At 39.2% G+C, this 26,503-nt stretch overlaps 1 protein-coding gene across 9 annotated transcripts in view; it reads right to left on the bottom strand.

The window, feature by feature from the left end:
* LOC131246372 (eIF-2-alpha kinase GCN2) overlaps positions 1 to 26,503 on the bottom strand; it is a 150,736-nt gene that overhangs the window by 37,719 nt on the left and 86,514 nt on the right. For 5 of the 9 annotated variants that reach the window (XM_058246443.1, XM_058246435.1, XM_058246440.1 and 2 more), the window contains 6 exons: positions 23,799 to 23,879; positions 23,551 to 23,607; positions 14,901 to 15,032; positions 14,730 to 14,813; positions 4,196 to 4,304; positions 3,970 to 4,106 (listed from right to left, as the gene is read on the bottom strand). In XM_058246443.1, the coding sequence (XP_058102426.1) occupies positions 3,970 to 4,106; positions 4,196 to 4,304; positions 14,730 to 14,813; positions 14,901 to 15,032; positions 23,551 to 23,607; positions 23,799 to 23,879 (600 nt within the window). The remainder of the gene's footprint in view (positions 1 to 3,969; positions 4,107 to 4,195; positions 4,305 to 14,729; positions 14,814 to 14,900; positions 15,033 to 23,550; positions 23,608 to 23,798; positions 23,880 to 26,503) is intronic. The other 4 variants (XM_058246436.1, XM_058246437.1, XM_058246439.1 and 1 more) reach the window with 4 other exon arrangements.

The raw sequence follows: 26,503 nt of genomic DNA, 5'->3' as shown, positions 1-26,503 counted from the left end.
AACTTATAAGAAGATTCATAAGATTCAACTTTCAAGAATCAAGTAAGAGTTCAAAGAAGGGGATGAGAAGCCTCCAATGGGTTATATATATAATGCGATGGAGAGGACGAGAAATAAGACCATGGACCATTTTAACTATAAAGAGTGTGATTACAAGCCCGCCATATATATTATAGATAGAAGATGGGGGAGTCAAATGTCATCTTCATTATATTCGGCTGCTTACATCTTTAACCTAGCCTGTTTATTCGCTTCTCCCGATCTGGCAGAAGCACTTGCTATACATATGATTGGATTTATTGACATCTTGGGAAGAATGATTCCAGATAGAGAAGAACAGGACAAGATCTCAGCTCCACTAGACTTTTATACAAAGAGTGAGGGCATATTCTCAAGGGATGTCATCATAGGGCATCAAAAAATGAAATTGCCCAGTAAGTAGTATGAATGTCTTAGCTCTATTACAAATAGGTTTTTTTACGATCTAATCTAAAAAGTCTTAACCTACTTGAAATGTTTTTCTCAGCTGACTGGTGGGCTGCCTATGGCGTAGACCCAACAGGAAGGATCCAGCTCTAAAGAAGATGGCCATGAGGATTCTTGGACTCACGTGTTCTGCCAGCAGTTGCGAGCGCAACTGGAGCACGTTCGAGGTGGTAAGTTTGGAATAAAAATGTTAATATGTTAGTATCTTACAGACTTATAGTTTGGTGATTGTAACTTCAACTTTTAAGTGTAAGCTAATTAGCTAAATAGGTAATACCAAATGCACTTTCTTTCATGCATATTCACACCGAGAAAAGATATCGCTTTGAGCAAAAGAAGCTCAACGACTTGGTCTTCGTCCAATACAATCAGAAATTGTGAGAACGATTCCAAACTAGGAAAGGAAAGCTTAATTTCTTTGACCCTATCTGCTTAGATAAGCTGGATGCAGATAATGAGTGGCTTCGCAGAGAAGGACCCAGTATTTGCTAGCGATGACCTGACATATGCGCAAGTTGAAGATGTCGTATACAGATCAACACTTGGAGAATGTACTTCTAATTCCACTCGAAGGCAGAGGAGGGGGACGAGTAGTAGCAGTCAACCCGATGGAAGAGATTGAGGAGATGATGATCATACTAAAGATCTACAATTGGATGGTGAAGTATTAGTACATACATATGATGAAGAAATAGAAGAAGTGTATGTGGAAGAAGGAGAGGACTTGTATGATGACGGCGATGATGATGGTGGTGGTGGTGATCAAATGCTACGATGGCAAATAGATCAATGTATATAGTGACATTTACCATTTGGTATTATTTTTTTAGTGACTTAGTGTATGACTTGTTAACTTATAAATTATATTTCAATTTTCTACAATCAATAATAAATAAATAGCTTCTTCATTTTGTTTACTTATTTAGTGTTAATTGATATTTGTTAACTATATTGTCAAATGTTGATTATTTAATGTTTTTTTTTTTTTTTACACACGCATCCGATACACACACCCACGCACGCCGTAGTGGGATTTCACCACCTATGGGTGTCGAACCCAAGACCTCATGTTGAAACTCCTCAAAGTCTACCACTGAGGTAAGGACTCAACCCCCGATTATTTAATGTTTAATTGGTTTTATTTCACTCAAATATATTTTAAACATATAAAAGTAGTTATCTATTAAGTTAGGAAAGTTCCCTCTACTTTCTTTCTTCTTCTTCTTCTTTTTTTTTTCATTTTTTCCGCCTATTTTTCTGATTTTTTTTGTAATTGAAAAAAATTAAAGAAAATTTTTTTATATGCGACCACATATGCGATTGTGAGATCAGATATGCACGCAAGCATATGCAATCGCACACGATCGCATATGCGATATGACACCATTGTTAGTAGGAATGAATGATTGCATGCTTTCAGAAACAACGTAATGAAATGAGAATTACAGAGTAACAATCAAATGACCCTGACAAAAATCTAGTCACCTACTGAACCCCTAACAACCCACGACCCAACCCTAACGTGGAATTTTAACTTGCCCAATGCACATGTACCAATTGCAATACAATTGTGCCACTCCAATATGTCGAAGGCTATGAAATAAGCAAACCCAATGAGTAATCCCTAATACGATTGTGCCACTTCAATGTGTCAAAGGCAATGAAATAAGTAAACCCAATGAGTAACCCCTACATGCTACCTTGCATAGGATTTAACCAAATTCGTGTGAATAGATCACTTCAAAAGTATCTTTCTTCAAATCTCTAATGATACCCGGATATGGCAAGGATGCAACAGGGACACGCACATGGCATTCACACACACTTGAACCTGAAGGAACGGGATATGAAGTGGATCCATTGCCCATTTTGAGCTATCAAGGGAGAATCTATTGCAGGATGGATCTAGGGTTCCATAAAACGTGTGTCAAAGGTCAAAGGGTTGAAGAGGGAATGGAAAAGTGAACATGACAAACTGATATGGCCTTGTGGATGAGAAATGTACCCGCTAAGGTGTGCATGTCATGCACAATGTTGACAATGTTCTATTTTCGTTGCCCAAGAGTACGGCTCTACTTGAAGGCCCCATTTGAAAGGTCACACATCTTCAATTAGCTCAACTTCATGTGATTCCGTTTCCATTTGTTTACGAAATGACAAATAAAAAAAAAGGTCAGGATGCAGTACCATAGTGGGAGTCTGATACATAGGAAGGAGATAAAACAATGGTTACACAGTGGCTGGTGAGTTCTGCTAAGAGCACGGTTTGGCTACTGTGTGGTTTGAGGAGGATATCCACATTGAGGTTTTGGTTTGGAGTCATACAGATCTAGAACTTTATAAATATAAAATATTCTAAGAATAGACAAAGTTGGTTTGGCTATAATCTATTGTTCTCCTTTTGTTTTCTGGAAATGTTTGTGAGAATTGTGCAATTTATTGGGAGAAATCATCTTTTCTTTCTCTACATCACTTTATGACTAGTGAGTCTAAGCTTACTGGTGTGAAAGATCAAGACTAAAGAATGAAGAAACTGATCGAACAAAACTTGGTATACTTGTGGCCCTAGCTCTGCCCTCATAATTTGCAAAGATATCAGAACACAGTTGAAACTGATAGCTCAGACATGGAGAAGTAACAGGGCTAGGATATCCAATTAAAATAGTTTTCAGTAGTACTTCCAAATGAAACTATGTAGGTACGGGCACACGGTTCTACTTTGAAACATATAATTAAGCAACATTCTAGCAGTCAAGTCCATGGACTGATGTTTCTACAGCTATCCAAATCTCATGGTCCATGATACCTCAATATCGGTTTGTTATCCACATTACTTCATTTTGAGTGGAAAAACTATAGTTCCATACCCTTAACCAAGCCTTGGGGCAAAGAAGAATCAGAAAGCTGAACCATTCCCAAATCTACAATGTATCTGTCTATGGCCTAAAAAAGAGAAGCATGGGTATCATATGCAGACACAATATGCTGGAGAGGTGACCTCAGAAAATCTTAGATGAGAACACCTGTTCTTTTTTATGATAATAGTTAAAGATATGCTACTTTACAGATAGCAATGTGTGTAAATAAGTATATTAGAAAAGCACTTGTAGCAAATAAAATACATAAAGAAATTTCCATATAAGAACAGAAAATAAAAGGAGAAACAAAATAGTCATTCTTCTGATGGTTGTATCAATGTGTTGAACACCTATGTCCAACAGAATGCAGCATGCGTCTGACACAAGTTCTAGAAGATGGCATGTCCTCGTTAAGTAATTTGTATGCATCAATGCTATAAGTTGGTTAAATATTTTTCTCTGTTTACAATAAAATAACTAAATGAAAGAACATCAACCTAACTAGCAGTCCTTGATCTACATAGTATAATCAGAATAACTATTCTTTAGTTAGATTGTTTTTGAGTTTGAATATGATATCAAGCAATTAATTAATGTAGGGAAAATTTACATAAAAATCTGCTACCTGAAAAATTAATTCCCTGTAGTAACTCTCTGTTGGTGGCATAAGTGCATCTATAGTAACATGCTTCTCAATCCTCCAGACTCTCAAGTAACTAAAAAGGGCAGACAAGTCCTCAAGTGCCTTCCGTGTAGATTTATCTGCAAAGTTATTATACTTCAAGATAACCATGATATCCTCTTGATGCTCTATATGAAAAATCAACATTAATAGGTGAACACATGAATACCAGAAGGAAGGGCTCCCCTCAATCTAGCAAGGGCTTGATCAGCAGATCCACAGAACCTTAAATCTACTATTTTTAATCTGTTGACAACAGCTTCTGAAAGATTAAGATCCTGAACAAGAAAATAGGATACATGAGCAATGGTTTGGATGACATATAAACATCAAGGTGGAGCCCAGGAAGGTTTCAACGGTAGGCATTTCTTTCTCCATTTTTCCCTCTCATGTGGCCCACTTGAGTTGCCTCATTTTTTGTTGTGTGTCCTAAAATGAGCTCGTAAAAAGGATGTCCATCCTTACTAAAAGCTCATTCTTGGACATGATCCAAAGCAGATCCAAATCTTAGATGGACCATAGTACGGGAAACAATGGTAAATGACCATTAAAAATATATTGCAGGGAACAAAAGCTTTAGATTAAGATGATATTTGTGTGGTCTCTTCACCTAGTTCTTTTTTACCTTATCAACACGTTGAATGGCAAATAAACATTCCGCTAGAATCCATGAAGTTTTTAATGGTAGGGATTCAATCACAATTGTTTCATAGGGATAAATGTGTCAAATTAACATATTTCAAACAATTCAGACGTTAGTTAACAAATAGGTTGTTCCAGATTCACTACTAGTTTTCCAGCTTCAGATTTTGACTTTAGATTCAGATTCAGATTCTGACTTTAGATTCAGATTCTGATCCAGACTTCGGACTACAGATTTAATAAACAGACCCTAAAACTACTACAAATGCAGTCTACCATGTCTGAATTGGTAAAAACAATCTGAAATATAACTTCACCCAAAAACTGAAATCTTGGCATGAAATTTCCTTATACCAGTGTTTTGAAAATGCAACATACATAACAAAGGCAAACAGACATCACAAAAGCTCAACTACTTTCAAGGATATGGGGCAATAATCTGTGGGAGGAAAAAGAGGGGGAAAAAAGAAGCACAAGAGATACTGGCTAACCAAATCAAAAGCATGACACCAGTATTAACAACAGTTAGCTAATCAAGTACAGATGCTACTGATGAGCAGCAACAAAAGGGGCCTCCCAGGTAGAAACAATAGCAAAACAAAAGGACAGATCTTGAACAGCTTAAGATAATCTGAAAATTTCGATTACCTTAATAGAATAAATAGATGAGATTAACCCTAAGTCACCACAGTCAAAGTTCTGGCCTTCAAAGAACTTTATACCCAAAGCACCAAATCTCTCACTCTCTTATAAAAGAGTGATGAATCTCTCTTTTCTCTCTTGAACACCCCCCTAAAAGAATTCTTAAGATGAGAAATGAGAGGAGGAGAAGTGTTCAACATGTGATCCTTATGGGGAGTACATATCGAAGAAAAATCTTTGTTAGACCAAAATGCCCTCTCTTTAAAATAAAGGCTTCATCACTTCCCTAAAATAAAGTGAGAGGTCTTTACGTCTGTTGAGAATACAAACTCAGCCTTTATTGTATTTCTTTTTATATTTATTTTCTTTCGAGTTAAGTCCTGCATCGTATACTTGTGGAAAAGTGTGTTGCAACTCCTGTCTATATAAAGGGCTCAAGTCACCTAGTCCAGCGGAGAGTGTGTGAGCACTGTAGCACTTTGTGCACCTTGAAGTTCTAATCCGACAAGTAAGGTTGTCATTTGTTAGAGTCCATTCACACTCTTCCTTATGTAGAATTGAGTGTAGAGTTTGTAACCCAAACTTGAATAGGTTCTTATGTAGGACCTAGGCTCGTGTGGGGCTGAATTCACCGAACATGGGTATGTATGTGTTAGTCTCCATGAGGAGCCTCCGGCGGGACTGTACGTAGGGCCTTGAATTAGGACCGCATTCACTGGACACGGGTGCGTACGCATTAGTCTCCAAGGGAGCCTCCGATGGGAGTGTACATAGCGCCTTGGATTAGGACTGTTAGTGGCTGTTGGTTAACCGATAGAAAACCAACTAAAATCTCTTTCGGGAGCCACCAACACAAGTGGAAATGTGTTCCTCCGACACGAGAGTGTATGTGCATCACGTGCTTGTGTATGCCTCCAGCGGGAGTGTATGCTTACAAAGGTTAGGGTTGAACTTACTCAAAACTCCTAAGAAAATGAAATCTGGTACACTCGAGGAGAATGCATCCGTCGGAAGTGGAGTAGGGAAACCAAACCACTATACATGCTTATGTTTGCGATTGTCATTTGAGCACAATTCTATTCATGCTTGTGTTTGATTAGTTGGATCATATGAATGCTTGAATTGGATTGTTGATGGAGACATCACGCGCACTCGCACACGCACGCCGCCCCCTACGCATGTACGCAAGGAGAAAGAGGGCCCCACCATCGATCTGTCTCGATGACGACGTCCAGAGAGGGCCTCCTAGTTAGAAAACTGAGTTTTCGTTCATTAGAGTGGGCCCGATAGTCGAGTAAAGCCCATCATGGGTTCTCATGATCGTGGCCCACTAGTCTAATTGATCTCATATTTTAGGTTTTGCTTATTATTGTTATTTAGAATATCATGGATGGTTTATATTATTTTGATTAGTTATTATTTTTGTTTACTTCATCGCCAAGTAATAGGTTGCGCACATGGTGCGAGTTTTGGGGTATAGGGTTTTCTTATAAATAGGCACCCCTTGTAGTTTTTTTCATTCATTGAAGAGTAATAAAATTTCCTGCGTTTTCTACCCCTCTGAGTTCTTGAGTTGTGGAAATCCAATTGGGTGCGAAGCCCTCCCTTCTTCAAAGGGTTGACTGCCGTGGTGCGAAGCCACATCTATCCCAATTCGCCTACATCCTCTACCATCCATACTTCTCATCTCGTATAATCATCTTACGACTCAAATCCATTCTTTATTACAGTAGTTTTCCTCTTTACAACAGAATTTCAGATTCTGGCCTTGCGGGAGGGCTGAAACTTCGGCGGAGCACCACGCACAGATTGCACGTCGGATCGCCACAAAACTCAGAGATTTTGAAGCCCTCCCCTAGCCGACCAGAGCCAAGGAGGCGGTTTCCGGATTCGAGGCCCCCTCGTGCGTGCAACCAGGCCTATGCGCACGTGCGTCAGGCCCAGCCCGCTATCCGCGCGCGTGGACTATCGTCAGGTTCAGAATTCCCACCTCTTTTATCTCTCTCATACTTCTTTTCTATAACCCTAACCTTAGATTGCATTGTTTCAATTTGTTTACCCTTTTTCTTACCCTAGGGTTCTCTAAACTGAAATTGGTGAACCCCTTGGATTAGGGACTGATTGTTGTGCATGTGTGGATGATTTTTACTTCCCTTTGGGTATCGTTTGGTCCATAATTTTTACTGATCTAGCCCTAGCATGTGTAGGCCTGGACTCGCACAAATTCCCCTAACTTAAATGTTTGAACTTTGTGTGGGATGTGGAAATTTTACGTGAATGTTTCTGAATTAGTTTGATCTACAGCCTGAAATCTTGCATATCATAGTTAATTTTCATGTCCTGCATCAAATTTGGTATCAATGCCTAGGGTTCTTATAGGGGAATGCATTACATGTTTAGGGTTTTGTTTGTTTATGTCCATCATGCATCAATTCTCATCATATATAGCTGTTTAGAGGTCCGTAATTCTTGATATAAGCTGCTGAAATTTCTGTTAACAGAAAGTTAGCAACTCATATTGCTGGAATTTTCTGTTATCCCTTTATTTAATAGCTATATTGCTGAGTTTTAGTGACGTTGTGTGGTTTTCCCCATATAAAGTCCCATAGGATCATTTAGTTTCATTTAGATGCATATAACCTTAGTAGAAGGTCCTTAGGTTAAGTTAGTAATTGTATGCACACACGTACGGGTTATGGTTTTAGTTTGCACCCTACACTAAACATGAAACAACTGCAAGAATCAGTGAACAAGTTAGCCCAGCAGGTTGAGTCTTTGAGTAAGCGCTTGGAACAGCGTATGGACTAACGCCTTGATCAATTTAATGAACGCGTTACCCAACTAGAGACCTCCCTTAGAGCAAACCCCACCATTGGAGAAGATGTCCAATCTCAGGCAGGTGACCATGAGATTAGACCAAGGAATGGAGGCGGCCAAGGAATTGGTCATAGGCGCGCACCTGTGCACCTAGACCGCGAGGGACATCATGATCAATATGACCCAGATGCGCAACTCCTCAAAGGAGTTAGAGTAGACGCTCCTACGTTTGATGGCCACTTGGACCCTAAAGCCTTTTTAGATTGGTTGGCGGATATGGACCACTATTTTAACTGGTATGATATGTCGAATACTCATCGAGTCCGATTCACCAAAATGAAGCTTGTGGGCCAAGCAAAGAGGTTCTGGACGACGGTAGAGCAAAAGAAAGAAAGAGCGAGGAAACTCCTAGTAGTCCATTAGGGAGAAATGAAAGAAACACTTAAGGAGAAGTACCTCCCTTTCTCTTATCGCTTACGGTTGATTGGGTGGCAGTCTCTTCGACAAGGTTCCATGAGTGTTGCTGACTATATTGAGAAGTTCGAAGAGTACTTGACCCGCTGCGAGGTTGATGAGGACCCCGTACTAACCCTTGCTCGTTTTAAAACGGACCTCTGTCCTGACATTAGGAGAGAGTTGCTCGCCAAAGACATAGACACTATTGAACAGTTGTATCAAGTAGTATTAGACGTCGAGCAATATCTCAAAGAGTCTATGGGAAGGCAGTTTGACTTTTGCGAGTCCAGTGCTAAGGCCAACCCCTTTGGGGCTAAACCTAACACTGGATACCAAAACAAACCTTCTAACAATTTTCAGCCCAGACCCAAGGATGATAAGGGTAAAGAGATTGCTGGGTCTAGTTCACGTGGAAGTGGGGCCACTAGGTGTTTTAGGTGTCAGGGGTTTGGTCACTTTGCCCACCAGTGCGGCACGAGAGAGGGCACCAAAGTATTCCTTATTGATGGGCAAGTAGAAGTAGTGCCCCCAGAGAGTGACGGTGAAGATGAAGAATATGAGCCCGTAGAGACCCCTAGTGATGAGGAAGAGGGAACGCAAGAGTCTGCAACCCTCGCAATTGTGCATTGCGCTTTGGCTCAAGCCAAGAACACTAATGACTGGCGCCGTAACACGATCTCTTATACTTATGTAAAATCTGGAGAAAAAAGTTATAAGATGATCGTAGATAGTGGTAGTTGTGCCAACGTGGCATCGACTTGCACTATGAGCCGTTTGGGCTTGAAGCTTGAAGCCCATCCTCAACCCTATAGATATCCTGGGTTGATAAAACTTCCATTCCATTTTCGCACCGTTGTCTTGTTCCTATTCAGTTTGGATCTTATAAAGACACTTTAGTGTGATGTTGTTCCCATGGATGTTGGCCATATCATTCTGGGTAGACCGTGGCTCTATGATAGGGATGTTGCCATATTTGGTCGTTCGAATGTGTATGCATTCTAGTTCGAGGGCAAGAAGGTCAAGCTAAATCCACTGTCACCCAAGAACATGACTGGAAAGGAATCCACCACATAGAGTGGTGTGAGCGGCTCGAAAGAATTGAAGGAGTTGAAGTCCAAGTCCAAACCTCTCCATATTCTAAATGCCAAAGACTTTGAGCGAGAAATGGAGGCGGACTCAATGGTATACACCCTTGTGGCTAGGGAGAGTGTACCAGACGCTAGTGTAGAGTTACCCACTGAGGCCGTTCAGGTAGTGCATGAGTTTCATGATGTCTTTCCTGACAATCTACAGAATTAGCTTCCCCCTATGAGGGATATACAACATGTCATTGATTTAATCCCTGGGGCGACTCTACCAAACCTCCCGCAATACAGAATGAACTCAAAGGAGCACGTTGAGTTGAAGAGATAGATTGACGAACTCTTAGAAAAGGGCTTTATTTGAGAGAGCATGAGCCCGTGTGCCGTGCCCGCCTTTCTTACACCTAAGAAGGATGACACATGGAGGATGTGTGTTGATAGTAGGGTCATCAACAAAATCACAGTCAAGTATCGGTTTCCCATATCGCGTCTTAATGACACGTTGGATATGATGGCCAATGCTACTATCTTCTCGAAAATTGAAGTCAAAAGTGGTTATCACCAAATCCGTTTATACCCTGGTGATGAGTGGAAGATGGCCTTCAAGACGAAGGATGGGCTATACGAGTGGCTAGTTATGCCTTTTAGGTTAACTAACGCTCCAAGCAACTTCATGCGTGTGATGACCCAAGTGTTGAGGCCCTTCATGGGGAAGTTCCTGGTCGTATACTTCGATGATATCTTGATTTATAGCATGACCAAGGAACAACACCTCAACCATCTGAGGCAAGTTTGTGGGGTCCTTAGAGCCGAGAATTTGTACATCAACCTAAAGAAGTGTGCGTTCTTCTCTAGTAGTGTTATCTTATTAGGTTTTATTGTGTCAGCTGAGGGGCGTATCAGCGGATCCCAAGAAGGTCAAGGCCATAGTCAATTGGCCTGAACCCCGCAATATTCATAAGGTGTGCAGCTTTCACGACTTAGTCACCTTCTATAGGCGGTTCATTCGAGGTTTCAGCTCCATTATGGCTCCCAACACGGATTGCATAAAAAAATGAGAGTTTCAATAGACAAAGGCAGCCTCGAAGGCCTTCAAGGAAATAAAGGTCAAGATGATCGATGCTCCAGTCACGTGACTTTCGGATTTTTCAAAAGCTTTTGAAGTCACATGTGACGCATCAGGAGTCGGCATAGGAAGAGTACTTAGTCAAGAAGGGCACCCTGTCGCCTTTTTTAGTGAGAAATTGAATGAGGTGAAGCAGAAATACTCCACCCATGACAAAGAGTTCTATGCGGTAGCGCAATCACTTCGCCATTGGTGTCATTACCTATTGCCGCAAGAATTCGTCTTATTCTCAGATCACGAGGCCTTGAGATATCTGAACTCTCAGAAAAAATTAAACCCTAGGCACGCCAAGTGGGTTCAATTCCTTCAAGAGTACACTTTTGTGCTCAAGCACAAGGCCGGTGTAGAGAATAAGCCCGCCGACGCATTAAGTCGTTGAGTCGCATTACTAAATTCCATGAGTGTCAAAGTCATGGGTCTCGAGCGCACCAAAGAAGACTATTCTGAGTGTCCAGATTTTGGAGTTATGTATGCGTCGTTGTTACAGAGTCCGTTAAGAGCTAGCGGTGAGTACTTGATTATAGACGGATATTTCTTTAGGAGTGACCACTTGTGCATACCACACACCTCCCTCCGTGATTTTCTTGTCTGGGAGTTACACTCAAGAGGGGTCGCAGGTCATTTCAGTCGAGACAAGACCATTGCCCTAGTGGAGGATAGGTTTCATTGGCCAAGCCTTAAGCGAGACACGGCCAGAATTATAGGGCAGTGTCGTACTTGTCAACTGGCAAAGCAAAAGAAACAAAATACAGGATTATACACACCTTTGCCAGTTCCATTCATCCCTTGGCAAGACATTAGTATGGACTTCGTGCTTGGACTCCCCAAGACTATTCGGAAGCATTTGTTGTCGTGGACCATTTTTCTAAAATGGCCTACTTCATTCCTTGTTCTAAGACCTCCAACGCATCTCATGTTGCCAAGCTGTTTTTTTGTGAGTTCGTCAAACTGCATGGGTTACCAAAAACCATAGTGTCTGACCGTGACATGCGATTAATGAGTTACTTTTGGAAGACAATATTGCACATGATGAATACTAGGCTCCAATTTTCTTCTGCCTACCACCCTCAAACCGATGGTTAGACTGAAGTGGTCAATAGGAGCCTAGGGAGTTTGCTCAGATGTTTAGTGAGGGAGCACACAAGGACATGGGACACCGTACTACCCATATCCGACTTTGCATTCAATACTTCTGTCAATAGGTCCACAGGTCTAAGTCCTTTTGAAGTCGTTACTGGTTATAAGCCTAGAAAGCCTATTGATCTTATTCCTATGTCACTGTCCCATAGGCCATCAGAGTCTGCAAAGTCCTCTGCGCATCACATTCATTCATTGCATCAAGAAATCAGGCGAAAAATCACTACTAGTAATGAACATTACAAATTTTTTACAGACCAGCATAAACGTTTCAAGGAATTCAATGTATAAGACTCTTTGATGGTCCGCAATTAGGCCCAAGCGGTATCCTCAGGGGGCCTTTTCTAAATTACACGCGCGTAGCGCTGGACCCTTCAAAATTATAAAGCGAAACGGTCTTAATGCGTATGTGGTAGATCTTCCACCTTCCATGGGAATTAGTTCCACATTCAATGTGGAGGATCTATTTGCTTTTCAGGGGACCACTGATACTTTGTCCGGCCTTTCACCCACTGATCCTAATTCCCCAGATTTGTCCCTTGATCCATGGCCTCTTCCCGACCTTTCTTCTCAGCCTCTACCTCCCATACCTAACCTTCCCACACCCAAAGAGGAAATAGAGGATATTTTGGACCATTAGATAGTATCAACGTCGGACGGCGGGTTTCAGAAGTACCTGAATAAATGGAAGTCATGCCAGCTTCAGACAGCACGTGGCTCACTGAGGAGGAGCTTCAGAGACTTGATCCCGATATCCTAGAGCGGTTCAGGAGCTTTGTTTCGCCAGTGGCGAAATCTTCACAGCCGAGGAGAGTTGATGAGGACATCACGCGCACTCACACACGCACGTACGTAAGGAGGGCCCCACCATCGATCTGGCTCGATGACGACATCCAGGGAGGGCCTCCTAGTTAGAAGACTGAGTTTTGGTTCGTTAGAGTGGGCCCGATAGTCAAGTAAAGCCCATCATGGGTTCTCATGATTGTGGCCCACTAGTCTAATTAATCTCATATTTTAAGTTTTTCTTATTATTGTTATTTAGAATATCATGGATGATTTAGATTATTTTGATTAGTTATTATTTTTGTTTACTTTATCGCCAAGTAATAGGTTACGCACATGGCACAAGTTTTGGAGTATCGGGTTTTCTTATAAATAGGCACCCCTTGTAGTTTTTTTCACTCATTGAAGAGTAATAAAATTTCCTGCGTTTTCTACTCCTCTGCGTTCTAAAGTTGTGGAAATCCAATTGGGTTCGAAGCCCTCCCTTCTTTGAAGGGTTGACTACCGTGGTGCGAAGCCACATCTATCCCAATTCGCCTCCATCTTCTACCATTCATACTTCTCATCTCGTATAATCAACTACGACTCAAATCCGTTCTTTATTACAATAGTTTTCCTCTTTACAACAAAATTTCATATTCCGGCCCCGCAGGAGGGCTGAAACTTTGACGGAGCACCACGCACAGACCGCACGTCGGATCGCCACGAAACTCGAACGTTTTGAAGCCCTCCCCTGGCCGACCAGTGCCAAGGAGGCGGTTTCCGGATTCGAGGCCCCCTCGCACATGCGGCCAGGCATATGCGCACATGCGTCAGGCCCGGCCCGCTGTCCGCACGCGTGGACTATCGTTAGGTTCAGAATTTCCGCCTCTTTTACCCCTCTCGTACTTCTTTTCCATAACCCTAACCCTAGATTGCATTGTTTCAATTTGTTTACCCCTTTTCTTACCCTAGGGTTCTCTAAACTGAAATTGGTGAACCCCTTGGATTAGTGACTGATTGTTGTGCATGTGTGGATGATGTTTACTTCCCTTTGGGTATCGTTTAGTCCATAATTTTCACTGATCCAGCCCTAGCCTTTGTAGGCCTGGATCGCACAGATTCCCCTAGCTTGAATGTTTGAACTTTGTGTGGGATGTGGAAATTTTATGTGAATGTTTCTGAATTAGTTTGATCTACGGCCTGAAATCTTGCATATCATAGTTAATTTCTATGTCCTGCATCAATTGTATGTTAGGCACTTAACTTGTAAGCACACACAAGCTCACTATCTCCTCATAAACTAGTTGTTAATTGTTGCATCTTTTGTACTCTATGTGATTGGACCCACTTAGCTTGAAAGCCTAAATGTTATTTGCCATAATCATTTGAATTGGTAAATTATATTAATTAGGCAAGAAATTTTAAGTGGTCCTATTCACCCTCCCTCTAGGACTTAGCCATAATTCTAAGCTCCACCAAGCTTCCACACATGCCATGGTACACAATCCACGCAATCTCAATACTAAGGAGTAGCCGGTTTTCTCTGCAACTACCAATCATCTCTCAGTCTCGTCCAATGGTCCAAATATCGATATCGAGGCGCATCGGTTGGGCCCGAAAAAACGCGATGCATGGTGAAGGAATCCATCACGTAATTATTGAACAAACAAGCTATATTCATGTAGTAAAAGCTATGGTCTGAGTGACCATTTGCTTAATGACATATCAACCTTGAAAGAAGTGAATCTTATGACTATATGGTTAACGATTAATCAGCCCCAAAAGTGCATTTCCAGGTACAAATAACATAACAATAGAAGGAAAACATGTGCAATTCAATTGATGTAATGCAAATGCAGAGTCTTATTAGTAAGTTCAAACGACGAAAAAATAGAAGGTACACACATTCATCAAAGGACCAAGATGTAAGAGCATGCTATTAAGGTTTCAGCCTAGAATAGTAATTGCAAGCCATGTTCAATCAATCAATTATATATATACTCAGTCATTATGGCTAGAAGACCAAGATGTAAGACCTGCAAAAGTTGCCGCCGAACTAAAGTCCATCTTGTTTTACGGCTAGAGGACTGAGGGCGTAAAGAACCCATCGAAGAGAGAAGCTTCATTTGGACAAAAATAAAATCGTTAGCTATCGTATAATGTACTCAGTCATTCATACTTTAGAAAAAAACTTCTTATAACCATACCTTTGCCACGTTCTGTCTAAGATCACCCTCAATTCCTATCCAAGACCAAATTGCATCCAATATTTGGGCATGATTTAACCGAATTTCGTATGCATTTGAATGAAAATATCGGGTTACAATGTCTGTAGCCACCTGCGACAAAGTACTTTAAACTGGCTAAATACATTAACTAAAGCATTTTGTCAAAATATTTTTCATCATCCATCAACAAGGCAGCAAAATAACAACTAAAATTGAAAGTCTCAATGCAAAAAAAAAAAAAAAAAGCAAACAAACAAACAAAGCATGCAAGTAAATAGTTACTATGATTTCTTTGGTAAGTAATCTACAGTTAAAACCGACAAAATGGATGAGTAAAACGAAGCCAAAATAATGAAGACCAGCTGATGCAAACATCAGTAGTGCAACCTTTAGAGTATACCAGAGGAGGAGGCATTGCCGACAGAGTACCGGAGCGAAGGAGTTGATGTGGATGGACACTGGGTCCATCAGACCCACTTTCTAATGCACTACGAGTGCAGGAGCGGCATGACCGCACCCTGACCACAAATCTATGGGTTGGATTTTACACCCTACCACACGGGTGTTTTATTTTTAAACATTTTTTGTTCTTTTTCTTGTTTCAGGGGCTTTATTGCACTTTATTCATTTTTTCGTCTTTTTGTTTTTTTTTGTTTTTTTTTTATTTTTAAGGAGCTTTAGTGCACTTTTACTTTTTCCATGACTTATATAGACATTGTGAGAAATACTATTTTAATTATTATTGAATGAGTAGAAATTCGTATCTTTTCTTCATCTTTTATCAAGAGATTAGGGTTTCAAGTAGAGCTGGGCATCGGACCGAGTCGGATCGGATTTGGTCCAACTCAACCAAGTTCGAAATTTGTAGGTCCCGACCCGAACTCGATCTGATTTGGGACCGAATCCGGGTCATTTAACTCGAACAGATCCGAACTCGTAGTGGCCTGAATCGATCCAACTCCAACTCGGTCAGAAAAACCGAGTCGGATCGGATTGAGTAAGGTTCAGATAAAAACTGATGGACGGTGTGGATAAACCAAAAAAAGTTCAAAATGGCCCCACATAATTTACTCAGTAGGAAAAAAAACGGACGGTTAGCTTATTAAAGAAGCTTTACACTAGAGATGGCTTCTTGAAGAAGCTTTACACCACAGATAGCTTCTTGAAGAAGCTTTACACAACAGAGATAGCTTCTTGAAGAAGCTTTGTAAATGGTAACTCCCAAGTGGCTAGTAGTCGGTGTTCTGTGGGGCCCACCATGATGTATGTGTGTCATCCATGCCGTCCATCTATTTTTATATATCATTTTATGATATGAAAAAAAAATGAAGTATATCTCAATCTTAAGTGGACCACATTACAGGAAACGTGTTGAATGAATTTTGACCATTAAAAACGTTTCGGGGGCAATAAAAGTTTTGGATCAAGCTTATATTTATTTTTTCCCTTCATCTAGGTCTTTATGACCAAATCAACCGATTAGATTTCAAATAAACAGTACAGTGGGCCTTCGGAGGATTTTAATGGTGAATATCCATTCATTATTGTTTTGCTGTGGTGTGGCCCACCTAAGATATATATCCCTAAACTTTTTTTTATCAAGCCCTAAAATGATCTGTAAAAATGGATGAACGGAATGGATGAAACACGTACATCATGGTGGGGCCCACAGAGCACCGACCATCAGCCACGGGGGGGAGTAGCCGATCCGTCTCCCTCCAAGTACAGCTAGCACCAGCAAGCTAGCTGATCTAGGCACGTGTCGTGCGAAGACGAGCACTGACACTCCTCGAGCTCCGAGTTGTACGAACGGTTCAAAGGAGATCCACGTTACATGGCCCCACAGTGACCTATTTACTATATCTACACCGTTCATCTATTTTTAGAGATCATTTTAGAGCATTATCCAAAAAAATGAATCACATCCAAACATCATCTAGACCACACCATAAATTGCAGCGGAGATGATGATTTTCATCGTTAAACAATTTGTAGGGCCACCATGATGTTTCTTTTCCATCCAATCTATTCTTAAGGTCACAAAGACCTGAATGAAGTGGAAAAACAAATTTCATGTTGATCCAAAACTTCTGTGAACCCAAAAAGGGTTTCAATGGTAGACGTTCAATACCCCGCTGCTTTCCGTAGTGTGGTCCACTTAATGGTTAGATCTGTTTTATTTTTGTCCCAACCCTTAATATGATATTGCCAAATGGATGGACGGTTTGGATATAACACATACCTCGTGATTAGAGCCACAGAACTTGCTAACGTTACACTAGCCAATCCGCTTATGTCTTAGGGTCTGGCTATCAAGACGACGCCTGTAAACAGCTGTGCCGACCTTCTTCGATCAATGTCTGCTATCAGTTTTTTTCTCTCTTTTGTCCACAGCTATCCATCGTATCTCAGTGTATATCTCTCCAACAAAGAAATCTCCAAAATCTAACGGCAGAAAGAGAGGTATCTGATCTACCGCATATCTAACTAGTCTTCTACTCGCCTTCATCTTCAACAGAAAGGGAGAGACAGATATAAAGAGAGATAGAGAGAGTTGGGGGCTAAGTGTATGTTAAGTGGGTTTTTTTTGGCACCAAACGAAAAGCCAAAGATACAGGGATATTTTGAAAAATAGAGGGATATTTACATCCCCGGGTCGGGTCAGATCGGGTCGGTTCGGACCCTTTCGGTCCGGATTTTCGGATCGGTTCTGTCCGGATACACTACTATCCGAACCTGATCCGAAAAACGATCGGATCTAGATGGACAGACTCGATCAGGCCAATCTATGCCGTCGGTTCTGTTCGGAACGGTACCGAGTCGGGTCGGATCGGGTCCAACATGCCCACCTCTAGTTTCAAGATTAGCCCTTCGGAGTTGAGGATTCCACCCAATTTCAGGTTTCCTTCTTTCTAGATCTTCAAGGTGCAGGAAAAGGTAAGAATCATCCGCCTTCTTTTCTTTTGATGACAAAGGACATGTACTTTCATCATCTCGAACCCTTCATTCTTCACCCATTTCGTTCCTCTCTGGATATTCCACTTTTGGTTTAAATGAAAAAGAGGGATGGTTAGTCAGTATAATCAGATACAAACTTGACTGTGGACTGACTTATGCTAGATCTGGGATATCCTCATATCCCTAGGTCCTCCCTTTTTTACTGTTTACATGATTCTATGCTAAGGGGCATGATCTGGAGAGAATGACCTCATCTTTGTGTTGAGATTTACCTAATCCCTTTGATTGGAAAGGGTTAGTTGATTAATGTGTTTATTTGAATATTCTTTAACCTGATTATACGTGCATCTAGGATTAAGTCATCACATGTCCCTGCATCACCACCATGCACTTTAATGAAGTGAAGCAATATGTGGATAATTTTTTCAGATGGAAGGCAACAAACACGATTGGAAATGATGGATGCTGTAGCAGATGGAGGAAGCTAGAAATCCAAAAAATTGACGAACCCAATAATAAACTTTCCCTTTGCTTCTACAATCTCAAAGGACAGTGGACGAATCAAATCTGGACTAGGTACTTGCATATGGATAAGAAACTATTGACTCATGACACTACTAAAATAGGACCCAAGCAACGCATATAGTATAATAAGACATGAGACAAGATATCTTTGATCATTAGATACTAGTAAAATAGTTTTAAATTCATTCAGTTTGATGCTCGGAAATCACTCCTGGAAAGCAGTGTTTCAGTTACCTGAGTTTTTAGTGGTTGAGTTACATATAAGATGTCTTAGTGGTCAAGCCTAGGGCTGTCGACGGGCCAAGCCTAGGGTAGGTCTTGGCCCGGATTTTGAACTGCTTTGGGCCGGGCCATCGGGCTAGTCCTATTCAAAATTTTGATTTTTCAAGCCCGAGCCCAGGCCATTGACACCCCTAGTCAAGCCTCAGGATATCACACACACACACACACACACACACACACACACAGGCACTCTCAAGTCCACCCAGATGGACATAAGGTTAGGTCCAACCAGTGTTTGAAATATCGGTATTGCGTTACGTATCGCATTCTTGGGATATGGATACGTATCGGTTATCGCATGGGATATATCAGTTGTATCGTGTAATGTATCGTTATTGTTGGAAACATTGGGAAATTGGTCGAATTTTTCAATGAAACTTCAGTGATTGTTAAAAAAGACATCAAAACATAACAAAAAACAAGTACACATAACAGGTTTTCTTTGTATGGGGTTCTAATCTATGCGTTGTCTAAGTGAATTGATGCAAGTATATTCAATGTCTATTCATATAATTTATAAATGTAAGAAGACGTGTGGAAACACAAGCAATACATTCAAAAACAAAAGAGGAATTACTATATTAGGTTACATACATGTTTGATTTTAAATTTGGATACAAAGATTACAAACGATTTGCGAGAAATTTAGAAATTTTTATTTTTTTCAATTTTCCGCAACTCAGCCCATCTCCTCCTAGTCTCGAAATCGAAGCTCCCAATCCATGATTTTTCATGTAAAACATGAAAAATCATGGATTTGTAACAATTTGACTCTAATTTAACATGATATACAAAAAATAAAAGGATCAAAATTAAAAGATACTCACCAGATCGAACATGTGGGATATACCGCACTACCTGTGCGTTTCGTATCGCACAGGTGGGATACAAGATATATCATGGGATATATCGGCCGATATTGTCGATATTTAAAACACTGGGTCCAACCAGCATAGAAACTCACGTTAATTACTACAGTTAATAAATGCAGAGGGAGAGAAGGAAAAGGGTCTTCAGCTTGGGTAGACCCCACCATGGTGTTTATGTGGAATCCACCCGGACCACCATGTGCGCCACTCCATGTTAGGCACAGGACTCACAAATCAGACTCATTTGTGATTGTGTACAGATCAAAACTCACTCTCCAAACTGTTTCCTTTGGTGTGGCCCACTTGAATCACAAACTAGCCTGATTTTTGGGACCCTACATTATGTTTAGTGTGGCATCTAATTGTTAGAGTGGATTCAATATAATAATCACAATCAACCCTATAAAAATCAAGGGTGGACATCACTCGCTCAACTGTTTTCATTGTTGTGGCCCACTTGAATCACAGGTCAGCCTGTTTTTTTGGATCTGGGCCTAAAATGAGAATACACACCTAATGGTCAGTATGGATCTCACATACACATCACGGTAGACCCCATAAAAATCAAAGAAGGTATCCGAAAACTCACCCGAGAAAAAATGAGAAGGTCTAAGGTCCAAGGTCCAACTAGTTGTAATATAGTTTAAGGTCCAACTAGAGATAACTTCTAGCCTTTCAAGCATATGCAACATCCAACCCATGTAATAGATTAACCCCATCATGATCATCACTTTCTAAAAAACTTGGTAAAGGCCACTCAATGAATGGACCACAATTGTGTTTTGCTATTTACCAATGTTTAGACGTTGTTTTACATAGTGTGGCCTAGTTGATGTGTAAATAAGGCTGAACATTGCACCACACAATCCTCGTGGTGGGGCCAACTTGCTAGAAGGATTGGATGTTACGTGCAAGTAATACTTTTGAAGTTAGCAAATAGGTGTACATAGCTTGCGGTCCAGCAGGTTAGATGAAAGAACTACTTTTTTAGCAATAAATTGTTGTTTCTTGGGAACCTGCAAAAGAATGAAGCACAAAAGTTGATTTTTTACGGGGTCCACCGTGATGTGTATGTGAGATTGATATAGAACGTGTCACAAATACGTTCCTAGCATTGTTGGGCCAAAAGGTGGACCATAAATTGACTGTAACTTTTGATCCGAGTAACGTGACGGGGCGCACAACCTATCAATCTTTACTGAAATGGGCCTTCCGAATTTTTCAGCTCAAAGTTGGTCGTATCTATCCGTTTCATCAAAAAACGCGCTTTTTCAGCTCAAATCCGAATTTTTCCCCACAAAGTTGGTCGTATCTGTCCGTTTCATCAAAAAACGCGCTTTTTCAACTCAAAAACGAATTTTTCAAAAAAAAACTAATACAATTTTTAGTAATTCTGAATTTTTTAATATTTTCTTATTTTTTGAGTTTTAGATTTTCTTCCTTTTTAGAAATAACTTGTAATAATGCAAGGACTCTTCTAGCAAAGTTTATTTGGAATTTCTATTTTTAGAAATTAGGCTTTAGAAGAGTTTTAGTAGAATTAGGAATTTTATTAGAGTTAGAAATTTGCTATTTTTGGTAATTACGAATTTTAGTTTTTTTTTTTATATTAATGATGTAACAAGTACATATAGATTAGTCAATTCATCAATCAATTTCGAATTTTATAGAATTTATTTTCTATTTTCTTGTTCTTTTCCTCGTGGATACGAGGAGTCTCTCTGAGGAGTCCAAAGAAGTTTTGTGGATTTGGAACAGTTATCCCCTTGAGGAAGACGGTGTTCGACCTCACGTCCTCCCCTGCGTCAGTTTGGTATTAGAGCGAGGCTTTTTTCTTGGATATATAGTTTCTAACGATGGGTTGGGCAACAATCCCATGAACGGTGCTCAAGGGAATTTACTTTTAACGGCGGCAGCTTTCGAAGCAGCGCAGCGAAAGAATTGGCAAGCCATGCAAGGGCTGCAAGCTTCCATCGATCGCATGACGGATCGCATAACGAAGGCCTTAGGGTAGCTCCGTGTTCATGGTGGTGATCCACTACCAGCAACTGTTTAAATTCGTAATCGCACTGATCATAGGGCGATGCTAGCAGTGAACCATAAGATCACTCCTGAGAAGGTGGGATCCAGCGACATGATTCTACAACATCCTAAACGAGGCATTGATCAGATAGATCGGACAGATCAAGAATTCAAGATGAAAGTCGATCTTCCTAGTTTCAATGGCCAACTCTACTTCAAGGACTTCCTCGAATGGTTGCTTAAATTCGAACGTTTCTTCGACTACATGAACATCGTGGAAGAAAAGAAAGTTAAACTCGTGGCCTACAAGTTGACGGGCAGAGCTTCAGCTTGGTGGGAACAACTTCAACTTGAGCAGACGAGACAGATGAAGGCACCAATCCGCATGTGGTCGCGGATGAAAACATGGGGAAACATTGGAAATTCGTCGAATTTTTCAACAAAATTTTAGCACTTGTTAAAAAAGACATCAATACACACTTACAAATCCAAACGTTACAAAAAACAAATGCACATAATAGGTTTCTTTGTATGGGGTCCTAATCCATGTGTTATCTAACTGAATTGATTCAAGTATATTCAAAGTCTATTCATATAATTTATAAATGTACGAAGACGTGTGGAAACACAAGCAATACATTCAAAAGCAAAAGAAGAATCACTAGATTAGGTTACATACATGTTTGATTTTGATTTTAAAATTTAAAAATATAAAATTAAAAAAAATAAATAAATAAAAATTCCACAACTCAGTCCTCCTCCAAATCTTGAAATCGAAGTTCCCAATCAATGTTTTTTCATGCCATACAAAACATGAAAAATCATGGATTTGTAGCAATTTGACACCGATTTAACATGATTTCCAGAAGAAAAAAAAATGATCGAAATTATAAATAAAATAAAATAAAAAAAGCTCACTGAATCGAACATGTGGGATATATCCCACTACTTGTGTGTTTCGTATCACACAGGTGGGATACAAGATATATCGGCCGATACCGTCGATATTTAAAACACTGTTCACAGGTATATTTCTAGTTTTCTACTTCTTTTGATTTTGAATGTATTGCTTGTGTTTCCAAACATGTCTTCTTACATTTACAAATTCTATGAATAGACTTCGAATATACTTACTTCAGTTCAGTCAGATATCGCATAGATAGGATCCTTGCTCTTGCTCGGGTGGTAGACTCTCGGGAGTTTCAACACCCGGTCAAGGGTTCGAGTATCCATAGGTGGTGAAAGCCCACTACGGCGTGAGTGTGTGGGGGTGTGTAAATATATATATATATATATATATATATATATATATATATATATATATATATATATATATATATATATATATATATATATATATATATCGCATAATATGGCCCTATGGCCCAGGAGCAATGTTGTCATGTGCAGTGTTTTTTGTGATGTTTTGATTTCTAAGTGTATATTAATATCTTTTTTAACAATTCATGAAGCTTCATTGAAAATTTCAACCAATTTCCCAATGTTTCCCCATGTTTCCAACAACAACGATACATTAAGCGATGCAACTGATATATCCCATGTGATAACCAATATGTATCCAAATCCCAAGGGTACAATATATTACGTGATAACGATATGGAAAACATTGATTCTTCAAAGTAAAGCACTTTTAAGTAAAGACCTGCATAGACAGTATGCTCCTGCAAAATCATTATTAAGAAGCTTAAACATCAAATCTTTTAAATCCAACCTAATGGAAGTTGATGATGATTTCACGTTTCATGAATGTTCTAGTAACTCACGATATACCCAAAACTAAGATCACAACTCCAAGATTCCTTCCAAGTAAAAAACAGTTTTACACCAATCAAATCTTCTAGGGAACTAAGTAATTGAACCAGATTATAAAAGAGCTTTTCATTTTCATGGTAGAATCAATGAGATGAAACAATATAGGGAGAATGTAAGATACACATGAGAAATGATCATACCTTAATAGTCTCTGCTTCCGTCAATGCAGGCACGCCCCCAATAATGTCAAAATCTCCCTGATGACAGATGATATGATTTAAGATGCAATAGCACATATAGACCAAATAGACCAAATGTCACTCATAACGTAATATCATCGTCCCACTCACAAATGACAACTATGATTACAACAATGTTTTCTGGTGAAGAAAAGAACTAAAAAGCACCATAAAAACTGCATTAAATAAATTTAAATGATTTTCTGCACCTGAAGAAAGCGGTTTGGAGTTGTGTGGCCGATTGCTCCCCTATAAACCCATGAGATCTCATATCGCTTAAAAGACAATTTCTGCAATGTCGTTACAATAAATGTTAGAACATGGAGTACATACATAATTATTAGCTAAGACTTATGAAGGTTCCCATTTTGGAATATAGTAGTCAACGGAAAGTATTTTTTTTTAACAATCAATAATGTATTCATATGCTGTTATAGTTTTATAATGCTTCCGTTTACAGTTGCTGGTCGAACTGTATCCAGTTAATCAGTGGTAGATAATGTCTTCTATTTTTGATAAATGATCAACAGAAACCTCTTAAAGAAATGTGAAAGAAATTAAGCCAATCCTATATAAAATGGTCCAATGACATGGATTTGACTTTTTCTCTGCCTTACCTACTATCACTCCCAGAATCCTGATGAGTGACATTGAAGTAAATGGGATATTAAACACTTGAATTACTGTGTGCAATACAACTCCTAAAAGTAAGGTACTATCATACCCACAGTAAAAACATTCTATAGACACTTCCTATCACTATGTCTATAAGGATTTGGAGGTAAATCCCACTCCAATAGTATTAAAAATAATGAAGGTAGTGAGTCTTGTTTCCTGTATACAGAAACCTCGGACATAGGCAACGTTCAGAGTATCAATATCATTACGTGTATCAATAACCAAGGATACAGAAACATGTATCTATATCGCTGATATTATCATTAATACTCAGAAAAATATAGCTATCTGGAGGAAATATTGGGAAAACATTGGGAAATGGGTTCAATTTTTAAGTAAGTTTTAGGAAATATTAAAAGGCACATGTTTACACATGTAAGATTCAAAATATTGTAAAAACAACTATACATATTTTATAGGGGCCTAACCAAGTACTATCGAAAATATCAGTATAAAATTTGTAGCCAATCAATAGATTGCCCAACACATTAATATATAAAATTTTCATATTAATTAACAGTGAAAAACTCATATTTTCCAAATATAAAAATGACAAAAAAAAAAAAAAAGGATTTCCCCAATTTCCCCCTTTTTTCAATTAAATGATATTTTTTCATAACAAATCTATGTCAATGAATGAGATTCATGCATAGACATGGATTTCCATTGTAGACCACAACTCCACGGTAACATTTGAAAAAAAAAAAAATTTGAAGTTCATATGAATTTTGCATGACCATTGTGTCCCAGCCCGTCTTCGTTTCAAGTCAAGATTTCTCCTCAAATCCAAACTTTGATTCAATAAAAACCAAGAGTGTTCAAAATCACTTAATTCTATATTTAAAAAACCCCAAAAAATGGAGAATTAATTCTCTTTAAAAAATACCCAAAAAATGGGGAATTTTTAAGTTCTTGAAAATTTTCCCAATTTTCTATCAATGTTCCCCCTATTTACAAATGTTTCCCTGGTATCAGGGATATTTCTGGTATGCTCGATAGTAGTCTCCACAAAATATACTATCAATCCAAGCCTCCTGCTAGAACAAAAAATAAAGAAAGAAAGAAAAGAGTAACTCAATTTGCCTTCATGCAAGATGCAAAATAGATAGGTTGACGCAACACCACATCTACCTATGGTATTTGCATGCATCATTGGTCTAGCATGCGGCTTTTTAATAACTGTAAACTGAATGGGAGATCCATTGTCTTAAACCAATGGAAACTCCTAAAGAAACCAACAATAGTTCCATTTACTAGAACCATAGTTCCAAACATCGGCAATTATTAATAATATCCTCAATATTATCATTATCTTCGGGTCACCGATATTGAAACACCAAGTAATATAGAAAATTCCAAATATCGCCAATAATTTCAATATTATTAGCAATATTGAGTGATACCAGTGATATTTTGGTCTCTAAACAATATAAAGTTCCTTGGCATCGGTAATATCGGCATAATATCATTAAACTAACTATACTTTTGTAAAACGTCGGAAATTGACAAGAAAATTGAGAGAGATCGCAAAAGTAAAAAAATATAAACACAAATAAAAATCATCATTCGGATTATTTGGGGATTTTGTTCATTAGGTGATTCCGACCACTATGGTTGTTGTTGAATCAAAGCTTGGATTTGGGGGAGAAATCTCAACTGGAAAGGAAGACGAGCCGGAACTCAAAGGTGATAAAAACATCCATTGGAACTTCATTTTTTCAAATGTTAGCATAGATTGCAATGTCTACACGTGATTCTCATGCATTAAAATTGATTTTTGGCAAATAAATCAACATTTAAGTGAGTCAACAAGGGAAATTGAGAAAATCCTAATTTCCCTCCACTTTTACCTAAAGAATGGATATTTTATTACTTGCAATGTATGGTTTTTAAATGATACAAACTAATTTTTTATATAATCACATTGCCTTTTTTCTAACAGCACATGGTTTAGGCCCTTATAAAATGGAAATTTATCATGTATAGTTGTTTTTTGCAATATTTTGATTACTAAATGCATAAAATGTGTCTTTTAACATCTCCTAAAGGTTCACTGAAAAATTCCACCTTTTCACAATGTTTCCCTTAGTCAATGATATTTTTCCAAGTATCGGCGATAATATCAGCTACATTGATGCATGTTTCTGTATCCCTCTGCCTCTGGTCATCAATACATAATGATAACAACACTCTGAACACAAATTAGAAAAACGGATGTATCATAGGCAAGTGAGCT

Source organism: Magnolia sinica, chromosome 5, assembly GCF_029962835.1.
Source record: "Magnolia sinica isolate HGM2019 chromosome 5, MsV1, whole genome shotgun sequence".
Classification (NCBI taxonomy): Eukaryota; Viridiplantae; Streptophyta; class Magnoliopsida; order Magnoliales; family Magnoliaceae; genus Magnolia; species Magnolia sinica.
This window is presented reverse-complemented; position numbering and strand designations above follow the sequence as displayed.